Source organism: Sorex fumeus, unplaced genomic scaffold, assembly GCF_029834395.1.
Source record: "Sorex fumeus unplaced genomic scaffold, SorFum_2.1 ptg000042l, whole genome shotgun sequence".
In the NCBI taxonomy this organism is placed as follows: Eukaryota; Metazoa; Chordata; class Mammalia; order Eulipotyphla; family Soricidae; genus Sorex; species Sorex fumeus.
The window spans coordinates 7402242-7430224 of record NW_026606099.1 but is presented as its reverse complement, the minus strand read 5'-3'; the positions used below and the strand labels follow the sequence as shown (position 1 = coordinate 7430224).

At 41.9% G+C, this 27983-nt stretch overlaps 1 protein-coding gene across 2 annotated transcripts in view; it reads right to left on the bottom strand.

Annotated features, from left to right (window-relative positions):
• Positions 1-27983, bottom strand: part of SLC4A8 (solute carrier family 4 member 8) — a 66224-nt gene that overhangs the window by 18448 nt on the left and 19793 nt on the right. For both annotated transcript variants that reach the window (XM_056120013.1, XM_056120014.1), the window contains exons 5-16: positions 24449-24637; positions 23468-23556; positions 21615-21772; positions 20621-20708; positions 18697-18843; positions 17186-17286; positions 12081-12255; positions 10905-11038; positions 9286-9531; positions 4900-5005; positions 3807-3968; positions 1290-1403 (exon numbers count right to left, since the gene is read on the bottom strand). In XM_056120013.1, coding sequence (XP_055975988.1) covers positions 1290-1403; positions 3807-3968; positions 4900-5005; positions 9286-9531; positions 10905-11038; positions 12081-12255; positions 17186-17286; positions 18697-18843; positions 20621-20708; positions 21615-21772; positions 23468-23556; positions 24449-24637 — 1709 coding nt within the window. The remainder of the gene's footprint in view (positions 1-1289; positions 1404-3806; positions 3969-4899; positions 5006-9285; positions 9532-10904; positions 11039-12080; positions 12256-17185; positions 17287-18696; positions 18844-20620; positions 20709-21614; positions 21773-23467; positions 23557-24448; positions 24638-27983) is intronic.

The window sequence follows — 27983 nt, the reverse complement described above, 5'->3', positions numbered from 1 at the left end:
CAGAAAAAAATTTTTAATCCATTAGCTTCTGATGATAGAATGCTGATTCTAAGATTCTTAAATCTCAGGAAATAAGGAAAAATATATTTTAACCATAGCTACTTTAGGGAGAGAGACAGACAAAGGGAATCTGAAAGCCGACTCCCCAAGGGCCCCTTCCCTCCTATCTTCCTCTCCTCCCCAGGTTCCCCGACCCCTCACTCTCCTCCCACTCCATGGTTCCTTCCACGTCACTGTGTGTGCCTTGGGTCTTCCTCTCAGTCCGTGGGGGATCCGTGGAACTGAAGTTTTTAATCTTCTGTTTACTTAGTACACACAAACTGAAGTAGATTTTGAGTCCCCATGTACCGATCATCTGTTTTACCTTTCGTATAGATTTCTTTTTAAGTGTTACAGATTACATAGCATTAGTTACATAAGCAAAGATCAACTAGTATTGCAGAGATGCTGACTGCTCTGGGGGGACACAAGACTCTTAGTGAGGCTCCCTGGTTAGCATCTCCTCCCACTGCAAAATCCGTAGGAAAGGATCCAAGTCCTACATATACTTTGTTCCTCAGACAGTTGGCCTTCCCACAGTGTCTGGTATGTAATTTATATAAATGTGTACCTTTACATGAAAGGAATTTAAATATTAACCTATTTTTAAAAGTGCTAAATGCCAGAATCGTTGTGCTCAATGGGATAGTGTGCATGCTTGCATGTGGGAGACCTGGGTTCAATCCCCAGCACTTCGTGGTCTCCTGATCACAGCCAGAGCAAGCCCAGACCACAGAGTTGGGAGTAGCTCCTGAGTACTGTTGGGTGTAGGCCCTAAATAAAACGACAACAACAAAGTAAATACAAATACTAGGTGGTGTCAGTAATAATAAATAATACTTTCATTCATTAAACAGTATTGGGGGCTGGAGCAATAGCATAGCAGGTAGGGCATTTGCCTTGCACGTGGCCTACCGGCCGACCCGGGTTCAATTCCCAGCATCCCATATGGTCCCCCAAGCACCGCCAGGAGTGATTCCTGAGTGCAGAACCAGGAGTATCCCCTGAGCATCGGCTGGGTGTGACCCAAAAAGTAAATAAATAAATAAATAAATAAACAAACAAACAGTATCAGTTTTCTGTTCTCTTTTCTATCATGAACTCAAGCCTGAAGAGTTCGCTTTTTTTGAGCTAAGGCAGGAGAAACAAGATTCAGAGTTAGAAGGCTCAAAGTTGATGATTAGGATACAGAAAAGCCTTTAAGAGGAACTCAGTACCAGATCCTCCATTTCTGCATGAGAGTTCTTTACCTTAAATACACTGGGAACTTGAAGCTTTGGTGATGGAACTCCAATCAAAAAGTCAACAATCACCATTGTGAAGATAGTGAGGAAAACTGCAAAATCACTCACCATGGAACGCACCTAGTATGAGAGAGGATTGGAAAAATATTTTATGATGTCAAATGTGGTAGGAGAGAGTATTAGAAAAGTTTAAAAATTCTCAAAAGGATATTTTGATAGTTACATTTACATAAGCATATTTAAACAACAGGAACATGCTGATATGCCTAAATTAAAGCCCAGAAAGTACTCATATGATACAGTGAATGAATCATCTGACAACCTCCAATATACCAACTTGAGGCTCCGAAGAGCTCTCTTTAAACCATTCAGATTCAGGTTGAAGCAACCTCCATTAATGCAAGTCAGGATCCATGGTAACAGGATCAACTTCTCTTCCTCTCCTTACTCAGCATCAAATTCACTGACTGCAAGTACTGTTGGCTTTGCCTTGACAACAAACAAGACCCTGAGCATTTCTCTCCACCTCTGTTGCCTCGGCCTAACTTTAAGTAGCTCTCAGCCTTCTCTGTGTAGTAGCAGCAGTCTCAGAGGCTTGCGTCCCCCCTCCTTTGAAGCCAAAGATCACAGAAACACAGTAAGTGGGATTATGTCAATCTTCTACCCAAAACCCTGAAGTGGCACTTCATTTCACTGAGGTTTTCCAAACCCAAAATCCTGGGGCCAGGGGAATACTACAGTGGGTAAGATGCTTGCCTTGCATGCGGCTGACTAGGGTCTGATCCTCAGCGGCCCATAATGGTCCCTGGAGCACTGCCAGGTGTGGTTCCTGAGCACGGTCAGGAGAGTAACCCCTGAGCATGACCAGGTATGGCCCAAAACAACAACAACAAAACCCAACACCTTCCAGGCCTGCTGGCCTTACTGGGTCCCACACACAGGCTTCATTGCCTCTTTACCCCCAGCCCCCAATTCCTCCTACTTGCTCCTTCTCCTCTGCTCACATGCACTTCCTGGTTCCTTAAACACGCTGGACTCATCCCCACCGCAGGGTTTGTGCTTGTCCATCTTTCTACCTCAAATGCCATCCTGCAGGTAAATGCTTAAGTACATTCTCATTCACCTTCTTCATATTCACTCAAAACGTCTCCCTGAGATTCTCCTTTCTGATGATACCGCATAAAATAGGCCACCCACCCTTCCCCTGGCATTTTCTGTAGTTTTTTTTTTCTTGCTCTTTCTCTATAGTACTTAGCACCAATCTTGTTCCTAGAGGAGTAATCCCAATTCATAGTCTACAGTGAAATAAAACATCTTTCAAATGTTAAGTTCTCACCTTAATCTAAACTTTTGACAGAGATAAAACGAAATGGATCTTACAAAGTAATTTCTATGTGTACTTGGCTTTCCTTCGAAACCTGAATTTTCTAGATTCCTCCTCTCTGGTTTTATTACATTTCCTCTAAACATTGCATAAATTCTTTAAGGGTATAGCTGTCCCCACTAAGACACCCATCTTGTGGGTCAGCATTCTGGAGCCCAGTGTGTCTCTCTCCTCTGAACTCCCATGGGCTTACACCCCAGACTGACATGCGAGCCTTTACTACTGTCTCAGACAAATCTGACTGCTTGATGTTTCTTCTTCCTACTTCATGTCAGAGAACATGTTTTAAGTGTTTTTTGCAAACCTCATAGCACTTAACTCAGAGTCCAACAAGTAGTCAATACCAAACAGCCGGGCTTATTTGTCCAGACCAAAAACAATATTAGAACTTATTACTAAGTGCCTCCTTTAATTACTTTGTATATTCATTGAAGTAATGTTGCAAGGACAGCAAATGTTTAATAAGTCGCTACCCATTTATACATCTTGCTATGCAAATGTGCCTGCCTGAAACCTCACTTACAATAAAACAAACAAAAACCCCTAAACATTTCCTCCTGACTCAAGATTATTTTTCAAAGCAATAAAAAAGGCCTTTTTCTACTTGGTTTCTAGTTTTTGACCTGCCCAAACCAGTCACGATACAAACAACACTGTGTCAGAAAAAGGCTGCTGAGACTTCACTGTATAAACCATGTCACGATATTCTGGATGCTGTAGTTAATGTGACCAGTGATTTCAGAAGCTATTACAAGAATGATATCATGAGACTTGCTTTTCCTATCCATCCAAGTGACCACCCCAATATTCAGGATGCAGCCCCCCAAATTGCAGGCTACATGTCCCAGTATTCTGTAGGCAAAACTTAATCGCTTTTAGAGAACACGGCAACCACCTTAAATTCTGGCACCTTTAAATTAAAAAAAAAAAACTTTAAAATATTTACTTCTGAGTAAGTACTAATTCCTCATTTATGAATGAAGCTGGCAGACACTAGAAGGAGAAAATGTCAGTGTGGTATTTATCAGAACTTTTGAGGGCTCTCCACCTGCCAATCTACTTCACAAGTTTGGACGCTAAGAACAAATGCCTAATGTTAGAATTTTAACTCAAAAGAAACGCGTGTACATGCTACCTACTCTGGTTGGGAAATAGCGGCTTGTCTTAAATGTCTTTAAGGTACTGGAGAGAATAAAGGTGGTGAAGAAGAGAATGCAGGACCAAAAAAGCACATCAGGAGTATAGGGCCCGTGATGGCCACACGCAGATCCCACGAACTCTCCGTGCATCTCCTGGCATTCCTGGAAGAACAAATATTCTGGTTGATCAAGGACAGCACAAGGAAACACGCCTCTTTCTAGCTCACTGAAGGCAACACCAGGGCAGACATTCATCTGCTTCCTTGCAATTGTGGAACTCTACTGCAAGGCCCCTCTGAGACGGTGTGACTATTTAAAATCCCAACTAAGACACTTCGCAAAATGAAACTGTCCCTAGCTAGCTAACATCAGAGTTTGGGAAGGTCCTAACCATATATATTGCTTTTCTCACAGATGACTTTCAAACATGAATGCTCTTCATACCCCACAAAAGCTGGATCTGTTCCCCTGCCCTCTGACTACATCCCCACACACCCAAAACCTCAGCCACCGGGTAAGATACATACACTCTAGCATGTGTGGTTGGCCACACATGCCAGGGGAAAAGGGAGCTCAGATAGAGAAGGGAACACCAAATAAAGGGTGTTGGGAGGATCCTCCCAGGATGGGAGAAGCATGCTGAAAGTAGACTATAGACCAAACATGATTGCCACTCAATGCTTCTTTTGCAAACCACAACACCCAAAAGGAGAGAGAGAACAGAGGGGAATGCCCTGCCACAGAGGCAGGGTGGGGTGGGGGGGATGGGGGGTGGGAGGGATACTGGGATCCGTGGTGGTGGGAAATGGGCACTGGTGGAGGGATGGGTGTTTGATCATTGTATAATTGAAACCAAGCACAAAAATGTGTAAGTCTGCAACTGTACCTCATGATGTCTCACTAATAAAAATTTTAAAAAAAAAAGATACATATACTCATCTTCTCTTCCCTTTATGAACAAGATGAACCTTTAACGGGGAAATGAAACAAGAAGCTATTTTTTAAAAACTTCATTTCATAAACATCAGCATTTGCAGAAGGGGCCACCTTACTTCTTCCAGAAGTTGCCAGTGTGTTGGCAGCCCAGACTTACGCTAACAGTCAGGTTAGCCCAGTGGACTTCTGTTGTGACAATGTTGTGGTCCTTCCAATACTGCAGGGTGTGGTTGTTTGGATTCTCTGGGAGAGTACATCTGCAGCTGAGAGGAGAAAAACAAAAATGATTCCCGAGGGAAGAAGTCAAATATTCAATTAGATAATTTTAGTACTTATTGGCTAAAGACTGTCAGAGTCTGCTTTGATTTCCTTTTTCCTACTTCAGAACCTGAGATCTGTTCTGTTGATTGAAGCCTATCTATAGGCCCAATGATATCCTAGTTTTTCAATCAGCTATTATTAAAGATTGATTTCAATCAGAATATGGGACTTGGATGAAATGTATTGACAAGAAAATCTGAGATCTGATCTGCCCAAAGTAAGTCCTGGAAGTTACCTTGTTTAATTTCTATGTCTTGGACTCTGACAAGTTTCGAAATCCAATCTATGCAACAAGAAAGAGTGGACAACCCATTTAGATTTCAGTGCCTGCCCCCAAAGTCTGAATATCCTGCTCCCTATCACATTACTGCTCTAAAATTCGGTTATTTTTGAATCTGTGATGGGAGTACATCCTGATATTACATTCTCCCCAATACTATTTCACTATCATGACCATTCCCTGGTTTCCTCAGACCCACTCCTCATTCAAACCAGATCAAATCAGACCTGTCTCACTGGCTATCACATTGATTTCCAGTTTAGCGTGCCTCATGCTTGAACTGGTTTCCAGTACCCTAAACTGGCACAGCCATCCCCACTAACTTCATCTGTTAATTTGTTGCTGTTGTTGTTGTTGTTGTTTTGGGACCATATTCAATTGTGTTTATGGCTTACTCCTAGCTCTGCATCCCGGGTTCACCTCTGGAAGGCCTGAGATACCATACTTGGTACCAAGGATTGAATCTGGGTCAACCTCTACAAGGCAAGAACCTCACCCACTATACCATCTGTCTGCTTCTTAGTCTATGAATTTAATGAGTATAAAGAAAGGATATAATAGAATTAAAAATTTATTAAAGAATAGAGATAAATCAACAAAATGAAAAGTAACAGGGGCCAGGGAGATGGCTCAAAGGGCTAGAGTGTACGCCTGGCATTACATGAGACCTCATGACACTGCTGGGTGTAGTCGTGGAGGTCCCCGAGTACTGCTAGATATGGTCAGTAAGCACTACTGGGGTGATCTTGCTGGGTAACACCTATGCTATGCCCAAGCAGCACTGCCAACCTGATCCTAGCTAGCACTGAACTCTCAGGTCTGCACAGCTGGACCAACTATCACCAGAAGCAGCCCTTGGGTCCTAAGTACTACTTGAGAGGTTCCCATCCCTCTGCCCCCCCAAAGAAAATCTAGCCTTTATGGAAAACAGAATGGTTGTTCCCAAAATAATAAATAAAATTGCACATGACATTGCAATTTGATTTCTAGACATATCTGAATAATACAAAAATACTTAAGTCAAAGAATATATACGTACTCCTATATTCATTGAAGCAATATTTACAAGAGCAAAAATATGAAAAATCCCAAGTGCTCAATGATTTGCCAATGAAAGGCCAGGGTTCAATCTTTAGTGCTACAGGGCACATTGGTTCACTGAGCACTGCCAGTGTGTTGTCCCAAAATTTAGAAAAGAAAGATGTGATATATAAAATATATAATGGAATATTTCACAGTTATAAAAAGATGAATTCATGCCTAACCTACAACAAGTACAGAACTGGAAGGCATTATGCTAAGAGAAACATGAAGAAGCAAAGCCAAGGAACTAATAAAAACCGGTCTAAACGGAATCCTTTGACTTTGATTGTAAAACTGAGGCTACCAGAAGGGAGAAAAGGAGCAAAGGGTACAGGGTCCCAAGGGTTGTGGTGGAGGGTTATTGGTACTTTGGTGATAGGTGTGGTATGGGAAGATACATTTGAAGAAGCGTGAGCCGTCACACTTCTTTAAAGTATTAGAAACAGTTTTGTAAACCAGCATAACGCAAACCTAAAAAAGAAATAAAAAGATTTCTAAGAAAAATACTAAAGCAAAGCGGGTAAAGGACTTGTCAACTAACATGTACCTTCTGTGTTAATGGACATTTTTGCACTCCTTGGCAATTTTGGCCAATCCTAGTATCTCTTTAAGATCATCTTTCCCAAGCCTTTATCAAAAATAAGATGCTCCATTATCAAGAGGAAATACAAGCAGATTTATTCAAGTTCTTTTTTATAACCTATTTTTCTATACACTTTGTATAACAACAGACATTTATTTCAGTGTTATTGATATATTAAAGAATAAGTATATCTCAAATGTCATATTATGCATGACTTTATCTGGGAGAAGTTTTTGTGAATATAGAAAATCACTCCTAGTTGATATCAAATCAAACAGAAAAATGCAAAATATAGCATACACATTCACTGTCACTGTCCTCCCATTGTTCATCGATTTGCTCAAGCGGGCCCAGTAACGTCTCCATCATGAAACTTTTTGTTACTGTGTTTGGCATAATGAATACATCATGGGTAGCTTGCCAGGCTTTGCCGTGCAGGCAAGATACTCTAGGTAGCTTGCTGGGCTCTCTGAGAGGGGCGGAGGCATCGAACCTGGCTTGGCAGGGCCAGCTGCATGCAAGGCAAATGCCCTACTGCTGTGCTATCGCTCCAGCCCCAGCATAAACATAGATCTCAAATATCCACAAAGACTTCATTATGACTCACACTCTCCCATTTAGAGTAGGTCTTAAAACTTTCTTTCCTAGTTCATCCTATATCCACCACAGCATAATCACTCAAAGGCTATAATTCTTCCAACTCACTTTTTTTTAACTGAATCACAGTGATATACACATTTACAAAGTAGTTCACGATTGGATTTCAGTCATATAATGTTCTAATACCTGTCCCGTCACAGTGTACTTTTCCGACCACCAATGGTCCCAGTTTCCCTCCCAACCCTGCACCCCCACCTGCCATGGCAAGCACTTTTCTTTTTCTTTCCTTCCTTCTTCTTTCCTTCCTTCCTTCCTTCCTTCCTTCCTTCCTTCCTTCCTTCCTTCCTTCCTTCCTTCCTTCCTTTCCTTTCCTTTTCTTTCTTTCTTCTTTTCTTTTCTTTTGTTCTCTTTCCCTCTTTTCTTATTTCTCTTTCTCTCTCTGTCTCTCTCTCCCTTATTCCCTGGTTTGAGTTTAGCACCATATGAACCAAATAGGAAAAAAATACCAACTTAAATTTTATTAGCAAAGAATTATAGTAGTCAGAACAAAAGTCTACCCAACCCAAAGCTGGGCCTTTGTCTGTGTTCTCCTACTGGGATATAAACTTTATGAGGAACTTCTTTTTGTTTGCTCACTGCTGTTTTCAGAGTCTAAAATGGTGCTTGGCATATCGTAAATGTTCAACATTCATTGTTCAATGAATAAACAATTGAAAGACTCAAAGAAGGCCCTTATTCTAATGCCAAATGATAATCTGTAAGACTTTAAAGATTATGTCATTCGATGGTTTTTACTTTGTAATAAAAATAATTTTAAAAGATGTTAATAATTTTTATGAACTTATTTCTGAACATTTAGTGAGTGGACAACCAGAACGTATTGAAGGGTCTCTGTGGCAGTTGAACAAATGCCTGCAGGCAGCCTGCTCTCTCTGCCCAGGCCACTTCAAGCTGTTGGCTTTACAACCTGACCCTTCACATCAGAACTATACATCTTGATATTCAAAGACAAAGGATGAGGTTCTTTGGTCACAATTTGAAGAATACCATGCTAGAGAGAAATGATTTCTTGAACTAAACTCCCAAGTGTCTGAATACATAGCCAAATACTGTGTTTCTTTTCTAGATGGTCCAAACTATATTGAGCACATTAAAAATGATTATTAGTTACTATCTAGACTTAAAATTTCATTTAGCAAATAGATTTCTAGATTTTTAGAATTCAGAGAGACTCATGAACCCAAAACTATTAATAAATTTTCAAATAATAATTCCTAGGAATATATACTGAATAGACTTCCAGAGAAAGAGAATTTACTCTCTCACATGGTTTCAAAGTTCTTTTAAAAGTTCTCCCTAATATTTAATCAGAATTCCCCCCCACACACACTATATTTGCAGTCTACTTTTATCCCAATGCCAGCAACTAAAAAAATGCTCCAAAAGTATCTGTCAAGTCCCCTCCTGAGGGTTTACTCTTAGTCCATCTTCTCCATCTTCATTTCTGTTTCCTAGCAAACCTCTACGATATTTGTATCTGAGCTCTTTATTTTTTCCAGAAGGCCAGCACATTCCTTACCAGAAGCTACAAGCACTGCCTGGTTGGCTGTATCCACCACCAGACCCAGGCACTTGGTTCGATTTTTAAAAAACCGAAAGGCAGAAATCATACTTACTAATACAGGCTAAGGTGGTCCAGCTGGCTATGCATGTGGATAGGGTAAGTCTCTGCCAGGTGAATCAGCTTTTCTATTGCTTCATAGATAAAAATAATACAAATCAGGGAGGCAAATGCTTCTTCAGTGAAGCGGGTAATGTAGCAGACAAGAGAACTGGCATCAGTCGCCACAAGGACAATGCACAGGAAGGCGGTCCACAGTCCGATACAAGCTCGCAACGACAGGTATGAAAGAGCATAGTCTCTGAAACAACAGGAAGGTCATCAAAAGGCATGGATGGATGGCAGCAAATGAAAGGACAGAGGGTGTGAAACGAGGTTGGTCCGTTTCACAGAACCCACCCAGTCCACGACCCAGTTAATCTGTAGATCACTTCATGTCTACGTGATGCCATGAGACAGCCGTGATAAAGATTTGCTTCACAGGTGGTATTTTCCAGAACAGAAATGTGAAAAGTGGGGCTGAAGAGATAGGACAAGAGGTAGGGACCTAGCCTTGCATACGGCCAACCAGGGTTTGATTCTTTGCATCTTACAGGGACCCCCAAGCCTTTCAGGAGTGATCCCTGAATGCAGAGCCAGGGTGTGGTCCAAAAAACAAACCAAAAACAAGGTGGACAGTGGAAAAAGGAACTGTGCTACACATATTTCTATCATCATTATCCAATGTATCTAAGACTGTGTTATTTAGTTAAGAATAGGGGACTGGCCCTTAATCCATTTACTTTTTTTTTTTTTTTTTGCTTTTTTTGGGTCACGCCCAGCAATGCTCAGGAGTTACTCCTGGCTCACACACTCAGAAATGAAATTACTCCTGGCAGTGCTTGGGGGACCATATGGGATGCCGGGGATCGAACCTGGGTCGGCCGTGTGCAAGGCAAACGTCTACCCGCTGTATTATCACTCCAGTCCCAATCCATTTACTTTAAAAAAATAGAAAAAAATATTTCTAAATTTTTTTCTAAACAAATATAAATCAATGCTTAGTCCCTACTACCTCTAGAAACTAGAATATTGAGGGTAAAGATTTTCAGCAAAATTTAAAATGGACTTGAAATGGAATAGTCTGAATTGTCTAGGAAAGCATTTTTAAAATGTGGATGCACTGTATTCACAATATGCAAACATCAGTTCATTATGCTGTACACCCGTGACTGATAAAATATGTATCTTATATAAGTTATATAATAAAATATATAATACTTTAATAAACAATTAAAAGAAAAAGGGGAAGGGACCAGTAATCAGTGAGGGATATTCATAAAGCTCTTGAATAATAGAATAGGATATCTGCTATTTTGGGTATGGTACTACCTGGGTTCAGGACAACAGACCAAATAACAATCTTCTTTCAGGTTTTTGTTTTGTTTTTATTCCTGGCTCTGTGCTCAGGAGCATGGAGGGCTTAGGGGAACAGAGGGAATGTTGGGGGTCAAATCCAGGTTGGTCGTGTGCCAGGCAAGAAAGAGTCCTACTCTCTGTCCTATCACTCCAGCCCGCTTCCCTCACATTTTCTACTATAGTTCAGAACAATTCCTGCCTGCCCGTATTCATTAGCATTCCGTTCTAAAAGAACAATAACCACTCCTAGCTAAGAGTATTCAGAAAATATCTTACTTGCAGAATTTGAACAAAATCTTTTCAAACACAAGCACTGGCCCAGTACTTCCCAGGATGGTGAGAGCCTGTCCCGCAAACAAGGAATATGCAATCCCAGTCATGGAGGCTCCGAACAAGGATTCAATCGCACTCTGAGAAAGAGAGAGAAAGAGAGAGAGAATCAGAGACATACAGAGACAGAGAGACACACAGACAGACACACACAGCGAGAGGGAGCAAGTGAGCGAGTGAGCGAGAGAGAGAGAGAGAGAGAGAGAGAGAAAGTTATTTGTTCATAGCTCACCTATCTGTAACAAGTAACATGGGCTTAATTACCTCTCTGTCTTAGCTCTTAACCTCCTGGCAAACTGCATTTCATCTTACAGTGATGCAAATATACTGTTGAAGGCTCTTAAAAATAAAAATAAATACGACTTTCACAAATTCACCTACACAAATTCCTCAACAAAGTCCTATTCTACAATGACTTAATACAAAAACAGCTAGAAACCGCAATGGTGCCATTCCTACTACAAACTATCTTAAATCTTAATCTTAAATCTTAATCTTAAATCTTAAATCTTAATCTTAAATCTTAATCTTAAATCTTAATCTTAAATCTTATTTCCAAATGGCACCAATATGTTATTTTCTATCCTTGATATGATTTTCGGGCTGGAGCGATAGCACAGCAGGTAGGGCATTTGCCTTGCACTCGGCCAACCCGGCTGATCTGTGTTCGATTCCTTCACCCCTCTCAGAGAGCCCAGCAAGCTACCGAGAGTATCTCGCCCACATGGCAAAGCCTGGCAAGCTACCTGTGACGTATACGATATGCCAAACACAGTAACAACAAGTCTCACAATGGAGACGTTACTGGGCCCGCTCGAACAAATTGCTGAATAATGGGAGGACAGTGTTACAGATGATTTTCCATGGTCACTCAGCTACAGAAATCGACATTCAAGCAGCAAAGAGTCTGTTTTAAAGGGAGGGGTACATGGCTGTTGCATATGAAATCAGAAGACTACAGAAATTTACAACACATAATTCATTCAGTTCAGACATATGGAAGCACTGTGCTCTCTGCACCCCCCCCCCCAACCCCCACAACGCCACTCTCTAGCAGACTAAGCTGCCACCACAATATTTTAAGTCTTGCTGGGACCATGAGAAGCAGTTAAAATTTCTTACTATGCGTCCCTCTGTAGCTTCTCCGAGCAATCCCCCAAAGGTGATGACAGGTGACATGCAGGCACAATACAGGAACAGAAAGGAAGCCAAACATTGCAAGCTGAGTGCATCCCGGTAGTCGCTCCAGTACCAAGGGGCCTTTCGCTTGATGTCCAGCACCAAGCCCCCAAATAGCCTGTGAAAACATGGCAGACAAGCCTCTAACATAGTCCCTCTTTCAAACAGAACCATATGAACCGTACACACTTTGAAAACATTTCAGATGTGCTCTGTATTAAGGGAATACTTTGGTTCCAATCTGATCCCAGATACAGGAGATCTCGCTGACATAAGCAAAGATTTTATTTGCAACCAAGAACAATACATTATCATTCTTAGTGAGTAGTAAAACAATTTATTTGGGTATCCATTTTATCCATTCAATGAAAAATTCAAAGAGGAAACATGCAATTAAATATTAGCTCCAAACTTCAAATCTGAGCTGTGGGGGAAGAAATGTGCAAATTAATTCAAGGTATTGAAATTGTTAGCTATATTGTTTGCTAGATAAAAGGTTCCATGCAAGTTCCTACTCTTAAGACATTAGTATAATAATTCATTCATGCAGTTGTCAAGTGGTAGCAGATACTTGGTGCTATGCCAGGTATTGGAGATGCAGCAGTGAGCAAGACAAACACAGCCCTTCTCCAGAACAACGTGGTAATGGAGGAGACAGGCAGTGCTGTCTGATGGGGAGAGACAGCAGCACAGAACAGGAAGGGGTCTTTGACAGGGAGTCAGAGAATGAACCAGGAGTTAGTCATAAGAAATGAAGGAGTTGGTATGAGTAACACCTACAGGGGGTTGGAGGGTGAGGGGATGCATAGAAGGTTTAAGGTGCTCAAAGATCATGGCGGGAGGAGAGGCAATAGCTCCAAGGGCTGGAGTGCATCAAAGGGGCCCTGAATTCAATCCCTGGCACTGCATGGGCCCTCCCAGTACTGCTGGGTGTAGCCCTGAAGGCCCCAAAAGCAGTAGGTCCTACTACTAAACTATCTGGCTAGTTGATCATCTGGCTAAACATCACTGGGAGTGGCCCCTAGGCTCCATGAGGATTTCTGGGGACCCTGCATATCCTGCCTACCCCGCCCCCACCCCGCCCTTTCGCCTCCACCCAAAAAGTGAGGGCTGGATAAAACAAAAGGGTATGGGAGGGGTAAGTACCAACAGATAAGGCTAGAGAAGCTTGGTCACAAAGGCTTTAAACTGCTTTAAAGAACTAGAAGCTTATCTAATGTCAAGTCCTAAAGGTTTGTGGCCTTCCACCTGCAAGTTTAATGAAATAAATGTAAAATGCAGCTGGAAGCATCACTGTGGCAGGAATGTAAAGGGACCATAGATTCAAGCTAGCGGGAGTAAACTGGGTGAGAGTCGATGAATCCGAAGGATAGACATGGTAGAAACAATAGTGCTTAGAGGCAGGACTTCAGTAGCCCTTTTCTGCTTCCCAAGGGAAAGACGGCAATATCACGGCATCCCCTATCAAGGAAGAGTAGCATTCTCAATCTGAGCCACATTTTTCTAAGAGTAGAGTGACTGCAACAGGGTGGAAGTTGTGAGGTAAGTAACAACAACAACAACAACAAGAAGCCACTTAGTATTCTACAAGACAAATTACCTGGTTTCTTTTATAGTCAATGACATAAGAAAAAAAGGAAGCAGGAATGTTATAGAATGAAAATATAACAATGAAATGAAAATTTTTGTAGTATTCTATGAACTTTAAAAAGCAAATGAACTTTAAAAAGACTTGCAAAATATTGAGACCACTAAGCAGTGTGGGGTGGGGAAAAGAGACTAGAAGCGACATAAAGACAGTGGTGGGGCAAGAGGGGGCGAGCCTCACCCAAGAGGGGATGAACCTCACTCAAGAGCGGACCAGCAAAAAAAAACCCAGGTATGCTGGAACCCCGTGACTGAGATCTCCAAGCCCGCCTGGATCTGGACTGGGCCTCCTCCCCGCAGTTCCCCCGCTTTCCAGTAGCTTGGCAGTCACACCCACAAACTGTTCCTGGCGCCATGTAATGTCATCAATGGCCAAGACCCAGAGACTATAAACTAAAGCTCCCAGAAGAGAACGATGCAGAATTTCCTGGAGTTTGCGGCCACATTTGTGGCTGCACGACCTCTTACACTCTATCTTACTTATTTATCAAAAGTAGCCCACATTTGTTTGGTTTTAACATATTTGCTTGTATTCTCTTATCTGAAGGTTTAAATGGTTCCAGAATGAAATACAACAACCTTCACACACTTCCCTCTTATTGTGGTGGGAAGGCACTCGATGGTGGGATTGGTGTTTAAATATTATCTGTAATGAACTATTATGAATTACTTTTATGAAAGTAAAATATAAAAAAAAAAGTGGTGAGGGTTCTTGGGGACTTTGATGGTAGCAGGATACAGTAATTATGCATATCAAAATCATAAAAGTTAACTCTATTGTAACCATGTTACTTAACCAATAATTTTTTAACAACTGCCAAGAAAGTCACAAAAAGTTGAACATGGAACAAATATCAGACGATTAAAAGTTATTGTTAATGGTGTTATCTTTCAAAATGACAAAACTATTTTTTAAATGTCCTTGGCAGATACACACTGAAGTAGTTACAGGTAAAATGACATGCTAACAGTGATTTGGTTTAAAACAATCTAGAAAAAATAAAAATAAAACAATTAAGTGGAGAGAAATAGTTGAAACAAAGACTGGAAAATGCAGATAACTATTGATGGGCATATGGGAGCTATACTATTCTTTTCTCTGTTTGAGATTTTTTTGTAATAAAAGCCACAGGGGAAAAAAAATAAGCTACTCTCTTGTAAAAAGATCTGGTCAACTTTTCTTCCTCTCTATCTAGCATCCTGAAGCAGCTCCACAAGGTGTTGGACCTATGTGCAAAGGCCACCAGGTGGATCCCCAACATCTTCCTCCCCACAACCTGCTCACAACTCCCTCCTTCCCGACTCCCCCCTCCCACCAACAAAATCACCAATGACCTTCTTCTGAAGGATAATACTCTGGGAGAAGAATCTCTTTCTGCAATAATAATACTCATTCCACTGAGGCGACCTTGGAAACTGCAATGACTGCTCAGCCCTTGAACACCTCTCTCACTCCATGTCAACGCTTCCTCCTCCAACAATAGGTAAGAAGATGAATGCGGTGAGGACACTGTTCTATCAGGCCCACTTGCTCTTTGGTTAGGAATTCACCTTTCCTCAACTTCCAACAGTAACATCACTCTCGGTCGAGGCTTAGGGGATAGAAGCTGTCACTCTTGTGACTTCTGTAAGTCTTGTTCTGCTTTTGTTTGGGGGATATCCCAAACAATGCTCAGGAGGCCCAGGGCCATTCCCAGTGATACCTGGTCAACCAACCGGACCTCAAGGTTCAATATTACAATTACAGCACTCTTCAAGTCGTATAGTACTGCGGACCACCACGGTTGTGTGTACTGGGACCACCAGTGCATGGCTGGGCAGGGGTCTCCAGTGCCACACTCACCAGTGCTTGGGGACCTCCAGGGCTACACCCAGCAGTGAGAGTGAGCAGCCAGAAAATAGTGGAAGAGAATGTTGTGCTGTTTGGTGCTAGAATCCAAACTCAGGTCCTGGTGCATGTCTGGCAAACCTAATTTAGGCCACGAGCTATCATCAGGGTAGAGTTCTTCAAGCACAAAAATTCTACCCCGGGTCTCAGAATGGGAAACCAAAGCCCCAGTTTATAATAAAGTCATTGTCGTGCTTTTTCCTCTGGTTAGATAGCCCTTTGAGGGCTTTTGGGAGGCTGCAATTTTTCTAGGACAAGATTAAAATACTTTTGTGTCCTTAGCCAATCTATCATTTGCGTATGAATATTAAGCGAATATTACCTCTTAATTCCAAATAAGTCCTGGAAACAAAGTACAGGAGTTAAGGCCTTGCATACAACGGGCCCATCTGATCCCCAGCACCACAAAAGGCTCCCCAAGGCCCTGACAGGAATGACCTCTGAACTCTGAGCCATGACTCTGAGCTTCACAAGGTGTCGCTCAAACACCACCCTCCTCCTCCACACACAAATCCCCAACTTCTGAACAGTATCGTGCTGGGAGGAGAGTCTCTTTCTGTAGTAATAATCCTCGTCCCACTGAGGAAACCTGAGAACTTGCAATAATAGGGCCCCAGCAACGGACTGACTGGCCTATACTACTGGCCTAAGTCTGAGTATCACCAAGGGAAGCACTGCTGGAGAGGCCCCCAGAATAACTTGGCTTAGAAGAGTGGATTGCCTATTTAAGGCATATTCACATCCCTGAAACAGTTCATTTTCCTACTCTAACGGATTTTTGTTTGTTTGGGGGCCACACTCAGCTGTGCTCAGGCTGTCTCCCTGGCTCTGTACTCAGGGATTACTCCTAGTGGGCTTGGAGAACCAGTGCCAGGGATCAATGCTGGGTCTGCCGTGTGCAAAAGTTAGTACAGCTATACTCATTGCACTCTCTCTCTAGCCTCTCTAAGGATATTTTTAACCCAAAATAATAACATTTACTTCATAACTCGACTGTTTTCTGGCACTATTCGCTGCCCTCGGATTATAATGAAGTTCCTTAATAGAGCTAACAAACCAGCACAAAGAATCAAGCACTGGGAGCTTGGAGTAGTGTGTGTATAGGAAGGCAACGGGCAAGCAAGGGACAAAACTCAAAACGGCGACACCACTGAGCAAGAACACCTGACCTCATCTACAGAGAATCCTGGAAGTCTTTCCAAAGGACATGACACCTAAAGTTGAGACAAAGGATAAAGTACCCATTAGCCAGGAGATGAAGACGGGAACAGTGTTCGAACCAGTGGACCATGTATGGGAAGGACTAGAGGTGAGACAGACTATGGTAGGTGCTTGCAATATTTGAATAATACAATAGTGGCTCTTTGTAGAACAATTATCGCTTCCATTTGAAAAGTCATCCCCAGCCAGTAAAGACAGGACAGGAAAGACTGAAAACAAGCAGGATGACTCATTCCTCTACATAACTTCTGCCCACTAAGCAGTCTTAGCTATGAAACACCCCAGAACTTACCTCCCAGTGCGCTGAAGTTCTGGCCCACTGTGGCCCCCATGTGGTTCCGGTTCTATGTGGCAAATATTTCCGTTGGGAACTCCAGGCATTTTCCTTTTCTCCTATTAACAGAGGATCTCAAAATTAGTGAAGTCAGCCCCTATTTCCCTGCTAATGGGATAATAATAGTGAAACAAAGTGAAGGCAGCCAAAAATAACCAGTGTTTATAGCCTTCAATTACATTTACTGATTTGAGGCAGCTGGTAGATTTTCTTAGGTAAAAAAAATACAATTTCTCCTCCTCACCAGTATCTAACTCTGTCGTGCCCAGAAAGAGAAAGATAAAAACTCTCAGAATCCATCAGACATGACCTAAATTAGTTTCAAGTCTGCCTTCATGTTATCATACTTTTAACTTAAAATTTGGAAGAAAACTCTATGTCAAATTGCATTCCTCATAAAACAAAGGATGACAATATAGCAGATCTTCAAATAAAGTAATATCACTTAAGGTAATTTAGTTATCTTTTAAAAAATATATTTATTTGATTGAATCACAATGAGATACACAGTTAAAAGTTGTTCATGACTGAATCTCTGTCATATCATGTTCCAACACCCCTCCCTTCACAGTATACATTTAAGGTCATTTAAATGTACACTGGTGAAGAAAAGAAAAAATCCTAGCCCATACTGGATGAGTATTATTTAAGAACCTGGTTTCCATACGTAGCATTTCATTTAACCTTTGATTTCCAGTATATATACATAGATAACATGTGACAATGTGTGAGGACTTATTATATCTATTTTGGGATGTTGCTGGGAAGACTGAATATATGTAAAGTGCCTGACTGGTCTTGTGTTTATTATACAACTGAAGTTCTCTTCATTTTTTTTTCTTTGTGGGTCACACCCAGAGATGCTCAGGGGTTATTCTTGGCTCTGCACTTAGGAATTACTCCTGGCGGTGCTCCGTGCTCGGGGGACCATAGAGGATGCCGGTTGGGGATCAAACCCAAGTCAGTCACATGCAAGGCAAATGCCCTACCTTCTGAACTATTACTCTAGCCCCTGTTCTCATTTTTAACCTCCAAAAAGTATGAAGAACTCTTATCTGTCCTCTTTCATGAATCCTAGCCTTAAGACTGATTTAAAATTTAGAGTCAGAGAGATACTACAGAGGAGAGGGCAGGGCGCTTACTTTCTGGTACTCCAGATGGTTTCTTAAACACTTTAGGAGTGATCCCTGCAGAGAGCTAGGAGTAAGCCCTGAGCACCACTGGGTGTGACCCCTAAACAAACAAAAAATTGATTTAAAATTCAATCAAGGATAATCCGATACCGACATACCTCATCACACCTGAGCCAATATGTAACTGCATATTCATTTTTATTAGTGTTATTAACACTACAAGTATCCCCAAACAGGACCATGTATGAATATATTTAGCATATACCCACATGGTCTTTGCTTTACCCACAGTGGACAATCAGCGAGTATGACTAAGCTATCAACAGCATACATTACCTGGGAAGGAACATACTTGGGTGGTTCAATTCTAATGGAGGGGTCCCACTCCCCTGGAGGGAGCACCGTCACCTGGTCTAGGAACTCATCGATCCCTGCCAGGAGATCATCTCGCTCCTTTGCCTTATATGCCACATCATGAAAAATCTGTAGAGAAAAAAAAATCCTCAAGAACGCCAAAAATTTACTTTTAGAATAAAGCTAAAGCTTTACTTAGAATAATCACCAATGAGGGACTGAAGCAATAGGACAGTGGGTTGGACGTTTACCTGGCACTTGGCCAACCCTGATTTTATTCGCAACGCTTCAAGTGGTCCCTGGAGCCTGCCAAGAGTGCAGAACCAGGAGTAAGCCCTGAGCAATATTGGGGTGTGCCCCCCCCAAAGAATAATCACCCAAGAATAACCAACGGATACATGGTGAAGGATTGATACAACCTTTTAGGTATTTTTTTACTTTTCATTTGCAAGGACAAGCCAGATGGGAGAATTCTATCAGGGATAAATACTTAGAACCTCATCTTAGCTAACAGCTCAACCCCACCCCACGGCCCTCTTGCTCTCAGAGATGTATCCAAATATCTTATCTAGGTACTTGGGTGAACAATCATCAATCTCTTGGAGTTTTTTTTAAATATTTGTTAAGACATTTAAAATGTAGAAATTTTAGGGGCTGGAGCAATTTTAGAGCAAGTAGGGTGCTTGTGGCCAGCCAATGTTTGATCCCCAGAACGATATAGGGTTCCCTGAGCCCACCAGGAATGAATGATGCCTGAGTGCAGAAGGAAGCCCTGAGCACCGCTGAGTGTAACTCAAAAACAAAATAATAAAATGTAGAAATTTTAAAGAAAAGGATAAACAAATAAAATATATATAAAAATACAAAGGATAAAATCGAAAAACTGAAGCTAACAAAAATACATATTATTCTATTCATATTCTAATATAAAATAGTAAATAGATGGAGCTGGAGAGATCGCCTAGGAGACAGGGACACGTTTCGCATGCAGGAGACTCCAGTTTAATCCCTGGGACCACACTCCCTCTCCCAGCAACACTGAACATAGGGATGAAGGTGTCCTCAGGCACTTCTGGAGTAGTCCTAGTGGTCCTTACGCCACATCCTCAGGTCCTAGTACTGAACTGTCTGGCCTAGTTGGCAGAATATTGTCAAAAGTAGGCTCTGGGCCCCCTGAACACTTCTAGAGAGACCTCTACAGAAGGGAGATAAGTCATAAATCTAGAGTTGAATAATTCTGTGATCTCCTTCAAAGAATAAAAAAAAATAAAGATGCAAGGGGAAATTTTTCTGATCATAGCGATTATAAAAACTAGGTGGAATTCAAGAAGGTACTCCATGAAGTAAGTCTTCTAATCAAAGATCTCATAAAACACAGTCTGCTGAAAAGTGACTTGAAAGCCTTGCTTCGCCTCGGATGAGCAACAGCCTTTACTAGGATATGCGGTGGGGGGTTAGCACCGAAGCAGCCAAAATGTCTGCTTTTCTCATAATTCACATTACAGTGCCTAAGTCTGACCCTTATCCAAACTGATCTCTTTTATTGGAATGGGAATAAAATGGGTTTATTCTCTGTCTAAGCCATTTGGATGCATTTAACTAACCACTCTCTCTGGAAAATTAGATCAGCTTTAATATTTTCCTCTTGAAGTACTGTACTTGGCAATAACAATTTTTCCTTAAAATGTTTTTGCTATATTTCTGATTATTCAAAAGGAGAATACTGGAAGAAACACTGGAAGAAAAAGGCTTTTTCAGACCAGAACACCATTCTAGTGCTTCCAGAACTCTTTCCCAGCAAAGTTTTTAATAATTTTTCACACTCAATAACTAGCACAGTGCCTGGGCACAGACAGAAATTCAATAGTCATGGGATGAATGTATGAAAAGCAAAAACAGCACATACTTCATCTGTCATGATGGTGGCCATGGATCTGCCAATCTCGTGGTACTGCTGACCTTTTCCTACTGGTCCCAATAGGATAAATAAAAATCTGGCAACAGATACAGAATTGAAATGATGTAAGTAAACATAAAGAAACAGCACTTTACTGCTCTCTAAAATGTCTAACATTCCTTTCCCCTACCAAACATTTTAGCATGGTACCTTCAATAAAAAGGAGGAAGATAAATCATGCAGAAATATATATTTCCTTCACCCCTAGCTCCATTGTGGGCTTTGAAAACTATCTTCGTGACTTCATTCAGTAATGTGGTTATAATTATTGGGGTTTCCATAGACACAGTTCCTTACTACAGAAAGAATGCTCTTCAAAACAAGGCACTGAGTAATAAGTTCAAGGTTAAATAAATCTCATACGTTGCTCTAATAAGAAAATCATGGGCAGAGGAAAAAGAGAAGAAAGCTGAAATAAACAAATCCTACAGAAGAGTCTGATTGTGTTCTGGACGTCTGAATACTCTGTAATTAATGGTGCTCTGAATCACCTGGATCACCACTTTCAGATGTATGAGCAGGCTATTGACAAATGTGGCCATATTTGCAAACCATACAAATCCTGCCAGAACTGGGGAAAGTGACAGTTTCAGCATTTTTGTTCAGAGACACTCCCTGAGATGTGACTCGATTAGAGCAGGGAGAGTAAGACAGTCTACCCACGATAACAAATGCCTGACCCTTTGAATAGGTTTCAGTGTTCCCTTTCCAAGACTGTAGGTACAGTGCGGCAATTGTTGTAGAAGTCTTAGAATTCTTATGCGCAGAGACGAGTCAAATATATACCACTTTTCTAATATACCACTTTTCTAATATCATTGCTAAATCTTAGACATTAGCCTTCCCAACACTAATTAATCCTGAGTTTGGGTAGCAACTGGTTTCTTCCATCAGAGTTTTACTTCAAACAGACTGTACTGCATATTGTTGCTTCTGTCTTTACCTTGTTGGGATGGGAACTTCCGTCAGGCCCGAGAGAAGAACAGCTGGAGACAGTCTCACAAAGGCAACAATGGGGTGGTCCAGAGTATCCACCTCTCCAACAAGGACGTTTGAGGCCTCTGCTCCAGAGGGGATTTTTTTCATGAAATGAAGGTCTACCTGAATGTCAAAAGAACCCTCTGATGATTTGGGAACCATCACCTAGAACATCAATCCCCTTCACCTTCTTCTTATATATGTGATTTTATGTTTTAACATATTTTCTCATACTAGTTCACTTGTTGCTTACAAAATCCTTTAATGCAGATAAGATGGCAGTCCATTTTCCAAAATGAAGCAACTGTCTGACCGGAAAGAGAAAATGTCTAGCACATGAGATCCAAGTTTAATCTGTGGCACAGAACAGCACCCTGAACACCACTGGGTGTAATCTCATGGCCCCAGGGCACCACAGCACAGCATTGACCAGTGAACTATCAGGTCGTGATTGCCGGGCCAAGAATCACTGGGCGTGGGTGCTGCTAAAAAAAGAAGTTAACTTTTAACTTTAGGACCACAGAGCTTTGGAGAGGGAGAATTTAAATTCAGTTACTCTGATTTTAATTTCATTATACCAAACTTTCTCCAAAAAAATGGGTTTTAGTTTTTAAGTTCTAGGTCTATTTTTCTTTCACTGAAATACTTAGGAAGGGAGGAAACGTAGGGAGGGGCTTAACAGACTGTGGTGGAGGGTGTTGGTTCTTTCATGGTCGTTATGGTAAGGTAACATACACTGAAGAAATGTGGTGTTCTGTTACTAAAACAGAGCTAGTCGTGTAAACAAACGCCATTTTAATTTTTTTAAAAAGTAGAGCTGGGGACGGAGCTCTGCAGACAGTGCTTGCCTCACACGTGCATATGTGAGACTGAGTTTGTTCCCAGCATGGCCAAAAAATAAAATATACAATATCTGATCACTCTGTCAGAGGTTTCAGTTTTCCTAAATCAAATACCGAGCCTTTCTAAGGAAAACATGAGCTGGGAACACAATCTGTGTCTTACTACCTATAACTCTACCTTTGTTTTAAAAAGGCAGTGACCAGCATAGACCAGAGCACACACAGGCGAGGGGCAGGTAAATCAAGGCTTGAAGCTAAGCCTGTGTGGAGGCTGCTACAATGACAGGCTTCAGAGGCCAAAGTCACTGTCCCCAGGAGTTTGGGACACTGTCTTAGAAACAACGTCCAGATATCAAAGTCTCTGTCCCCAAAAGAGTTTGAGTCAAAGACTTTCACAGAAACAATGTTTTGAAAAACCCTGAAGAAAAGGAGGGACAAATGGAGAGCAGGTACCAAAAGTGACCCTGCAAACTCAGGAGATGGGTCACTGTCGCTGTCAGTGTCCTCCCGTTGTTCATCGATTTGCTCGAGTGGGCCCAGTAACGTCTCCATCGTGAGACTTGTTGTTACTGTGTTTGGCATATTGAATAGGTCACGGGGAGCTTGCCAGGCTTTGCCGTGCGGGCGAGATACTCTCAGTAACTTGCTGGGCTCTCCGAGAGGGGAGGAGGAATTGAACTTGGGTCGGCCAGGTTGGCCACTTGCAAGGCAAACGCCCTACCCGCTGTGTTATCGTTCCAGCCCAGGAGATGGGTGCCAGAGAATTTCAGCAGCTAGGCTCGGGCGCAGCCAGTGGAGCTAGAGCACACGCTGGACCCAGCCCTGCCCAGTCACTGGCCGGTGGGCCTCCTTTTATGCAAAAGACACTCTGGTGCTGGAACAAGTTTTGAAACACCAAAAGCCTACCCAACTTCGAAACGGAATCTCTGGATTTCACTGGAGAGCCCATAAGCCAGCTGCATGTCTCTGTGCTCACCTTGTAATCCACGGGGCTGTGTTCACAATTCATTCCATTTTTGACTTCAAGGTTTGTAGTGGGAACAGACTGAGGAGACACCGTTTGGCCTATTTAAAGAAAATCAAACATAATTCTCTGCCCTTTCATTTCAATCAGCAGCTGAAATTCACTGACTATAACTCACTGTGCACCTAGCTAAGGTTTTATGTGGATGAATTAAAACCTCTCAAGAAACATAAGGAGCAGATATTAGTATTCTCCTTACTTTTAACATGTGAGGAAAGATACTTAAAAGCACTCAGGAGTTTTCTTAAACCTCTTGCCTTTGCAAGTGGAGAAGTGAGAAGATTGAAAAGTCTGAATCAGAGTCTACACTAGCGTACTTGCCTCCCTAATCAAGGAAATATGTTCATTCCTAAAAAGCTCCAGTTGATCTACTGTGGCCCCAAATTACCCACAATGCGGATAACACAGGAACTGAAGTCCCTGAGGAGGGAAGGAGAAGGAAAGAGAGAGGGAGAGGAGGGAGAGAAAGAGAAAAGAAAGCAAATAAGAGAATATGAGAGAGAGAGAGAGAGAGAGAGAGAACGCACAGTCCTGGTCATTCATCTTTCCAATCACCAAAATGTACTGAGTGCACAGGCCCAGAAAATAATTCAGTAGTTAGAATGCTTGCCCAGAAAGCAGAAGGCTGTGCGTTCAAACCCTAGTGCTGCCCACATGTGCTAAGGCAAGCCTAACAGCTCTGCTGTTTGGGATTCAAGATGAGAAAGGACTTGAAAGATGGCTCAGAGGCTTAAAAAGTGCCGAGGCTAAGTGTGCAACTGCAAATTCAAGTCCTGGTGCAACCTCATATACTGATGTACTCTTGACAGCCCGTCTGAGGATTTCCAGCAAGGAGAAACAAAAACCAAAATCAATCCCCGAGTCTGACTGAGCACTGCTTCCTAAATGTCTTATTAATAAAGAGAGAAAAAATAATCACTCTAATAACCTCACCATTTTTATCCATAGAATGTGGATCAGACTGTTTCTTGCCAACTTCCGCAAAGGAGCGAACAATAGGAATGAGATTATTTCTCTTCTTTTCATTCTGGTGATGATGCTTTTTGAGAAGAGCTTCCCGTACTTTAATCCTCATGCTGTCATTCAGGTCACTGGACAGTTCTTGCTGGTCCAGGATCAGGTCTAGAAAGTAGGTGCTAACATGAAGACTCAAACTAACAGTGAATGAACCCAAGGAGATCAATCAATACCAGACATGGTGAGGGGGAAGGAACAAGGATTAAGGGTCACCAAGGTACAATATCCATGTTAGGGTCTGGAAGAATGCTTTGACATGTTATTCATGCAACAAATCATTAGGTACAGAGATTCGGTACACAAAGTATTAGGTACAGAAACTATTTCACACTTAATACAGCCAGGAACTATATTATAAACTTTGCATACAGTATCTAATCTGATTTTTATAAAAACTCCTGAGAAGTAGGTGGTATCATAACAATTTTTACAGAAAAAGAAACCAAGGCCCACGACTAGTTCAGCCCTTTGGAAAGCAGTATGGACGATTATCAAAAAATTAGAAATTGAGCTCCCATTTGACCCAGCAATACCACTCCTGGGAATATATCCCAGAGCGGCAAAAAACTATAGTTTAAGTGACATCTCCACTTGTTTGTTCATTGCAGCACTCTTTACAATAGCCAGAATCTGGAAAAAAACTGAGTGCACGAGAACAGATGACTGGTTAAAGAAACTTTGGTACATTTATACAATGGAGTACTATGTAGCTGTTAGAAAAAGATGAAGTAATGAAGTTTACATACAAGTGGTACTACATGGAAAGTATCATGTTAAGTGAAATGAGACAGAAAGAGAGGGATAGACATAGAAAGACTGCATTAATCTGGGGAACATAAAGTAACAAAATAGGAGACTAATACCCCAGAATGGCCGAGATAAGTACCGGGAATTTTACTTCATGGCTTGGAGGCCAACCACACATGCTAGGGGAAAAGGGAGCTCAGATAAAGAAGGTAGCACCAAATAAAGGGTGTTTGGAGGATCCTCCCAGGATGGGAGATGCATGCTGAGAGTAGATTCTAGACCGAACATGATTGCCACTCAATGCCTCTTTTGCAAACCACAGCTCCCAAAAGGAGAGAGAACAAAAGGGAGTGCCTTGCCACAGAGGCAGGGTGCGATGGGGGGATGGGGGGATGGGAGGGACGCTAGGATCATTGGTAGTAGAGAATGGGCACTGGTGGAGGGATGGGTTCTCGATCATTGTATACCTGAAACCCAAAAGTCTACAAATGTACCTCATGGTGTTTCACTAATAAAAAAAAAAAAGAAACCAAGGCCCAAATGTAGGAAAATCCCTGGTCACATGTCTAGTAAATTGCAGAGCCAGGACTCGAATCCAGGAATGACTTGAAACTCACAGTATCATCCATTTTTACCCTGTCAATTGTGAAATTTCCTCAAGGATCATTTTTATTTTGGGTTTGTTGGGGGCCATATCTGGCAGTGCACAGGGCTTATTTCTGGCTCAGGGCTCAGGGCTCCCTCCCCATGTTGTTCAATGCTGGGGATTAAACCTGGACCAGCCACCTATAAGGCAAGTGCTGTACTGGCTTTATTATGTCTTCAACCAGCACCTCAGGAATTTTTAACATTTCTATGTTTCTAAAGAAGAACTATGACATAAGGGGGCGGGGGAGGGAGGAAGAGGTGGGCTAGAGGTGACACATAATAACAGAGGTCGGGGCACCTCGGTGTAGTGACAATACACTAACTTTAGTTCATTGAAACTATGACAGCTAATATCTGTTGTAATCATGTTGCTAAAGTATAATTTTAAAAAATTATTATTTAAAGAGGAACCCCGTAAGGATAATTGAGCTCCCAGACAATTAACATGAAGGATCATCTTTAACGTGTGAAGCAGAGCAGAGGTAAGGAGATCAAGAATCCCAGTGCCCGCTACTGAGAGGTGGTTGGCACAGCTGTCAACAGCCCAGGCTCCAGAGGCGGGAGAGGCAGCATAGCAGGGAAGGCAATGCCGTGCATACAGCTGACTTGATTTCTCGAGCCACATGGTTCCCTGGTACCACGAGGAGTTACCCCTGAGCACAGAGCTGGGAGCAGCCCCCCAGTACCGTCCAGTGTGTCCCTAACCCCAGCACTCCCCACAATAAATAAATAAATAAATAAATAAATAAACAAACAGACAGACAGACAATATAAGTTTTAGAAACAAAGGCCTACATTCTATTCTGATTTTCTCTGTGTGCTTTTGGGCAAGTTACATAATCTCTCAGTATCTCAATTTCTCATTTGTAATATGAAACTTATACCACCATACCACCCACCTTAGAAGGCTGTTAAGGAAAATTAGGTGATAATATACATAAGGTGCTGATTCAGAGTCAAGACTTGATATATAGTTAATAAATATGACACGTATCTAACAGATAAACCACGGCAGTTTTACTTCAATCCTACAGACTTAATTCCCAAGATTTCCCAAGGTTTCAGCTCCATGACTAATACTTGCTAGAAGCAATGAACAAATTCTATTTCAAATATCCAAGCTGTGGGGACGAAGGGATAGCACAGCATGTAAGGTGCTTGCCTTGCACAAAGCTGACCCAGTTCAACCCCAGCATCCCATATAGTGTCCTGAGCACCACCAGGACTAATTCTGGAGTGCAGCAGCAGGAGTGAAAAGTAAGCATCTCTGTGTGTGGCCCAATGCCAAATATATTATATATATGATATATATACAAATACATATCATATATATGGGTTTCATATACATAAAACCCGTAAGAATAATAAACTAAGCACCCAATCACATACACATATGTGAGTATATATGATATATATTATTCAAGCTGCATCCACGTTTATCTTTAATCCTTATATTGTTGAGTTCCTTGCCCCCACACTGTAAGCATGTTTCCATGTTTCCAGTCCTTCTTTGCCTGCTCCGTTCTCCCAAATATATATATATATATATATATATATATATATATATCTCAGGCCAAGACACAAAAGTGAAGCCCCACAGAACCAAGTAAGTGGAACTCTGTGACCTTGGACTCCAGGCTCAACGGGACATGGGAACAGAGATCCTCTGCTTGCTCCCACCAATCTCCAGAGACCAGGGAATTAAAACTAGAAGACCCACCCTACCCTGCCCTGTCTGCTTCCACCAACCTCCGGTGACCCAGGGATTATACACAGAAGACCCACCCTACCAGTACCAGATAAATACCTCACTGGCAGACCTCCACTACCTCCACTACCCAGCCACTGCCACACTCCTGTATGCTTTCCAGACTGCATGGCTGCAAAGCGGCCACACGACACATCATAAGACACTTAATACCCCTCTTCCAAGATTACCATACCATATTTGATAGGGTTCAAATATGGTTTGAACCATGGGAACACCTACAAAGGTGATTAGAGGCTGCACTAAAAGCCTCTATCCCTCTCGGAGAGCCTGGCAAGCTACCAAGAA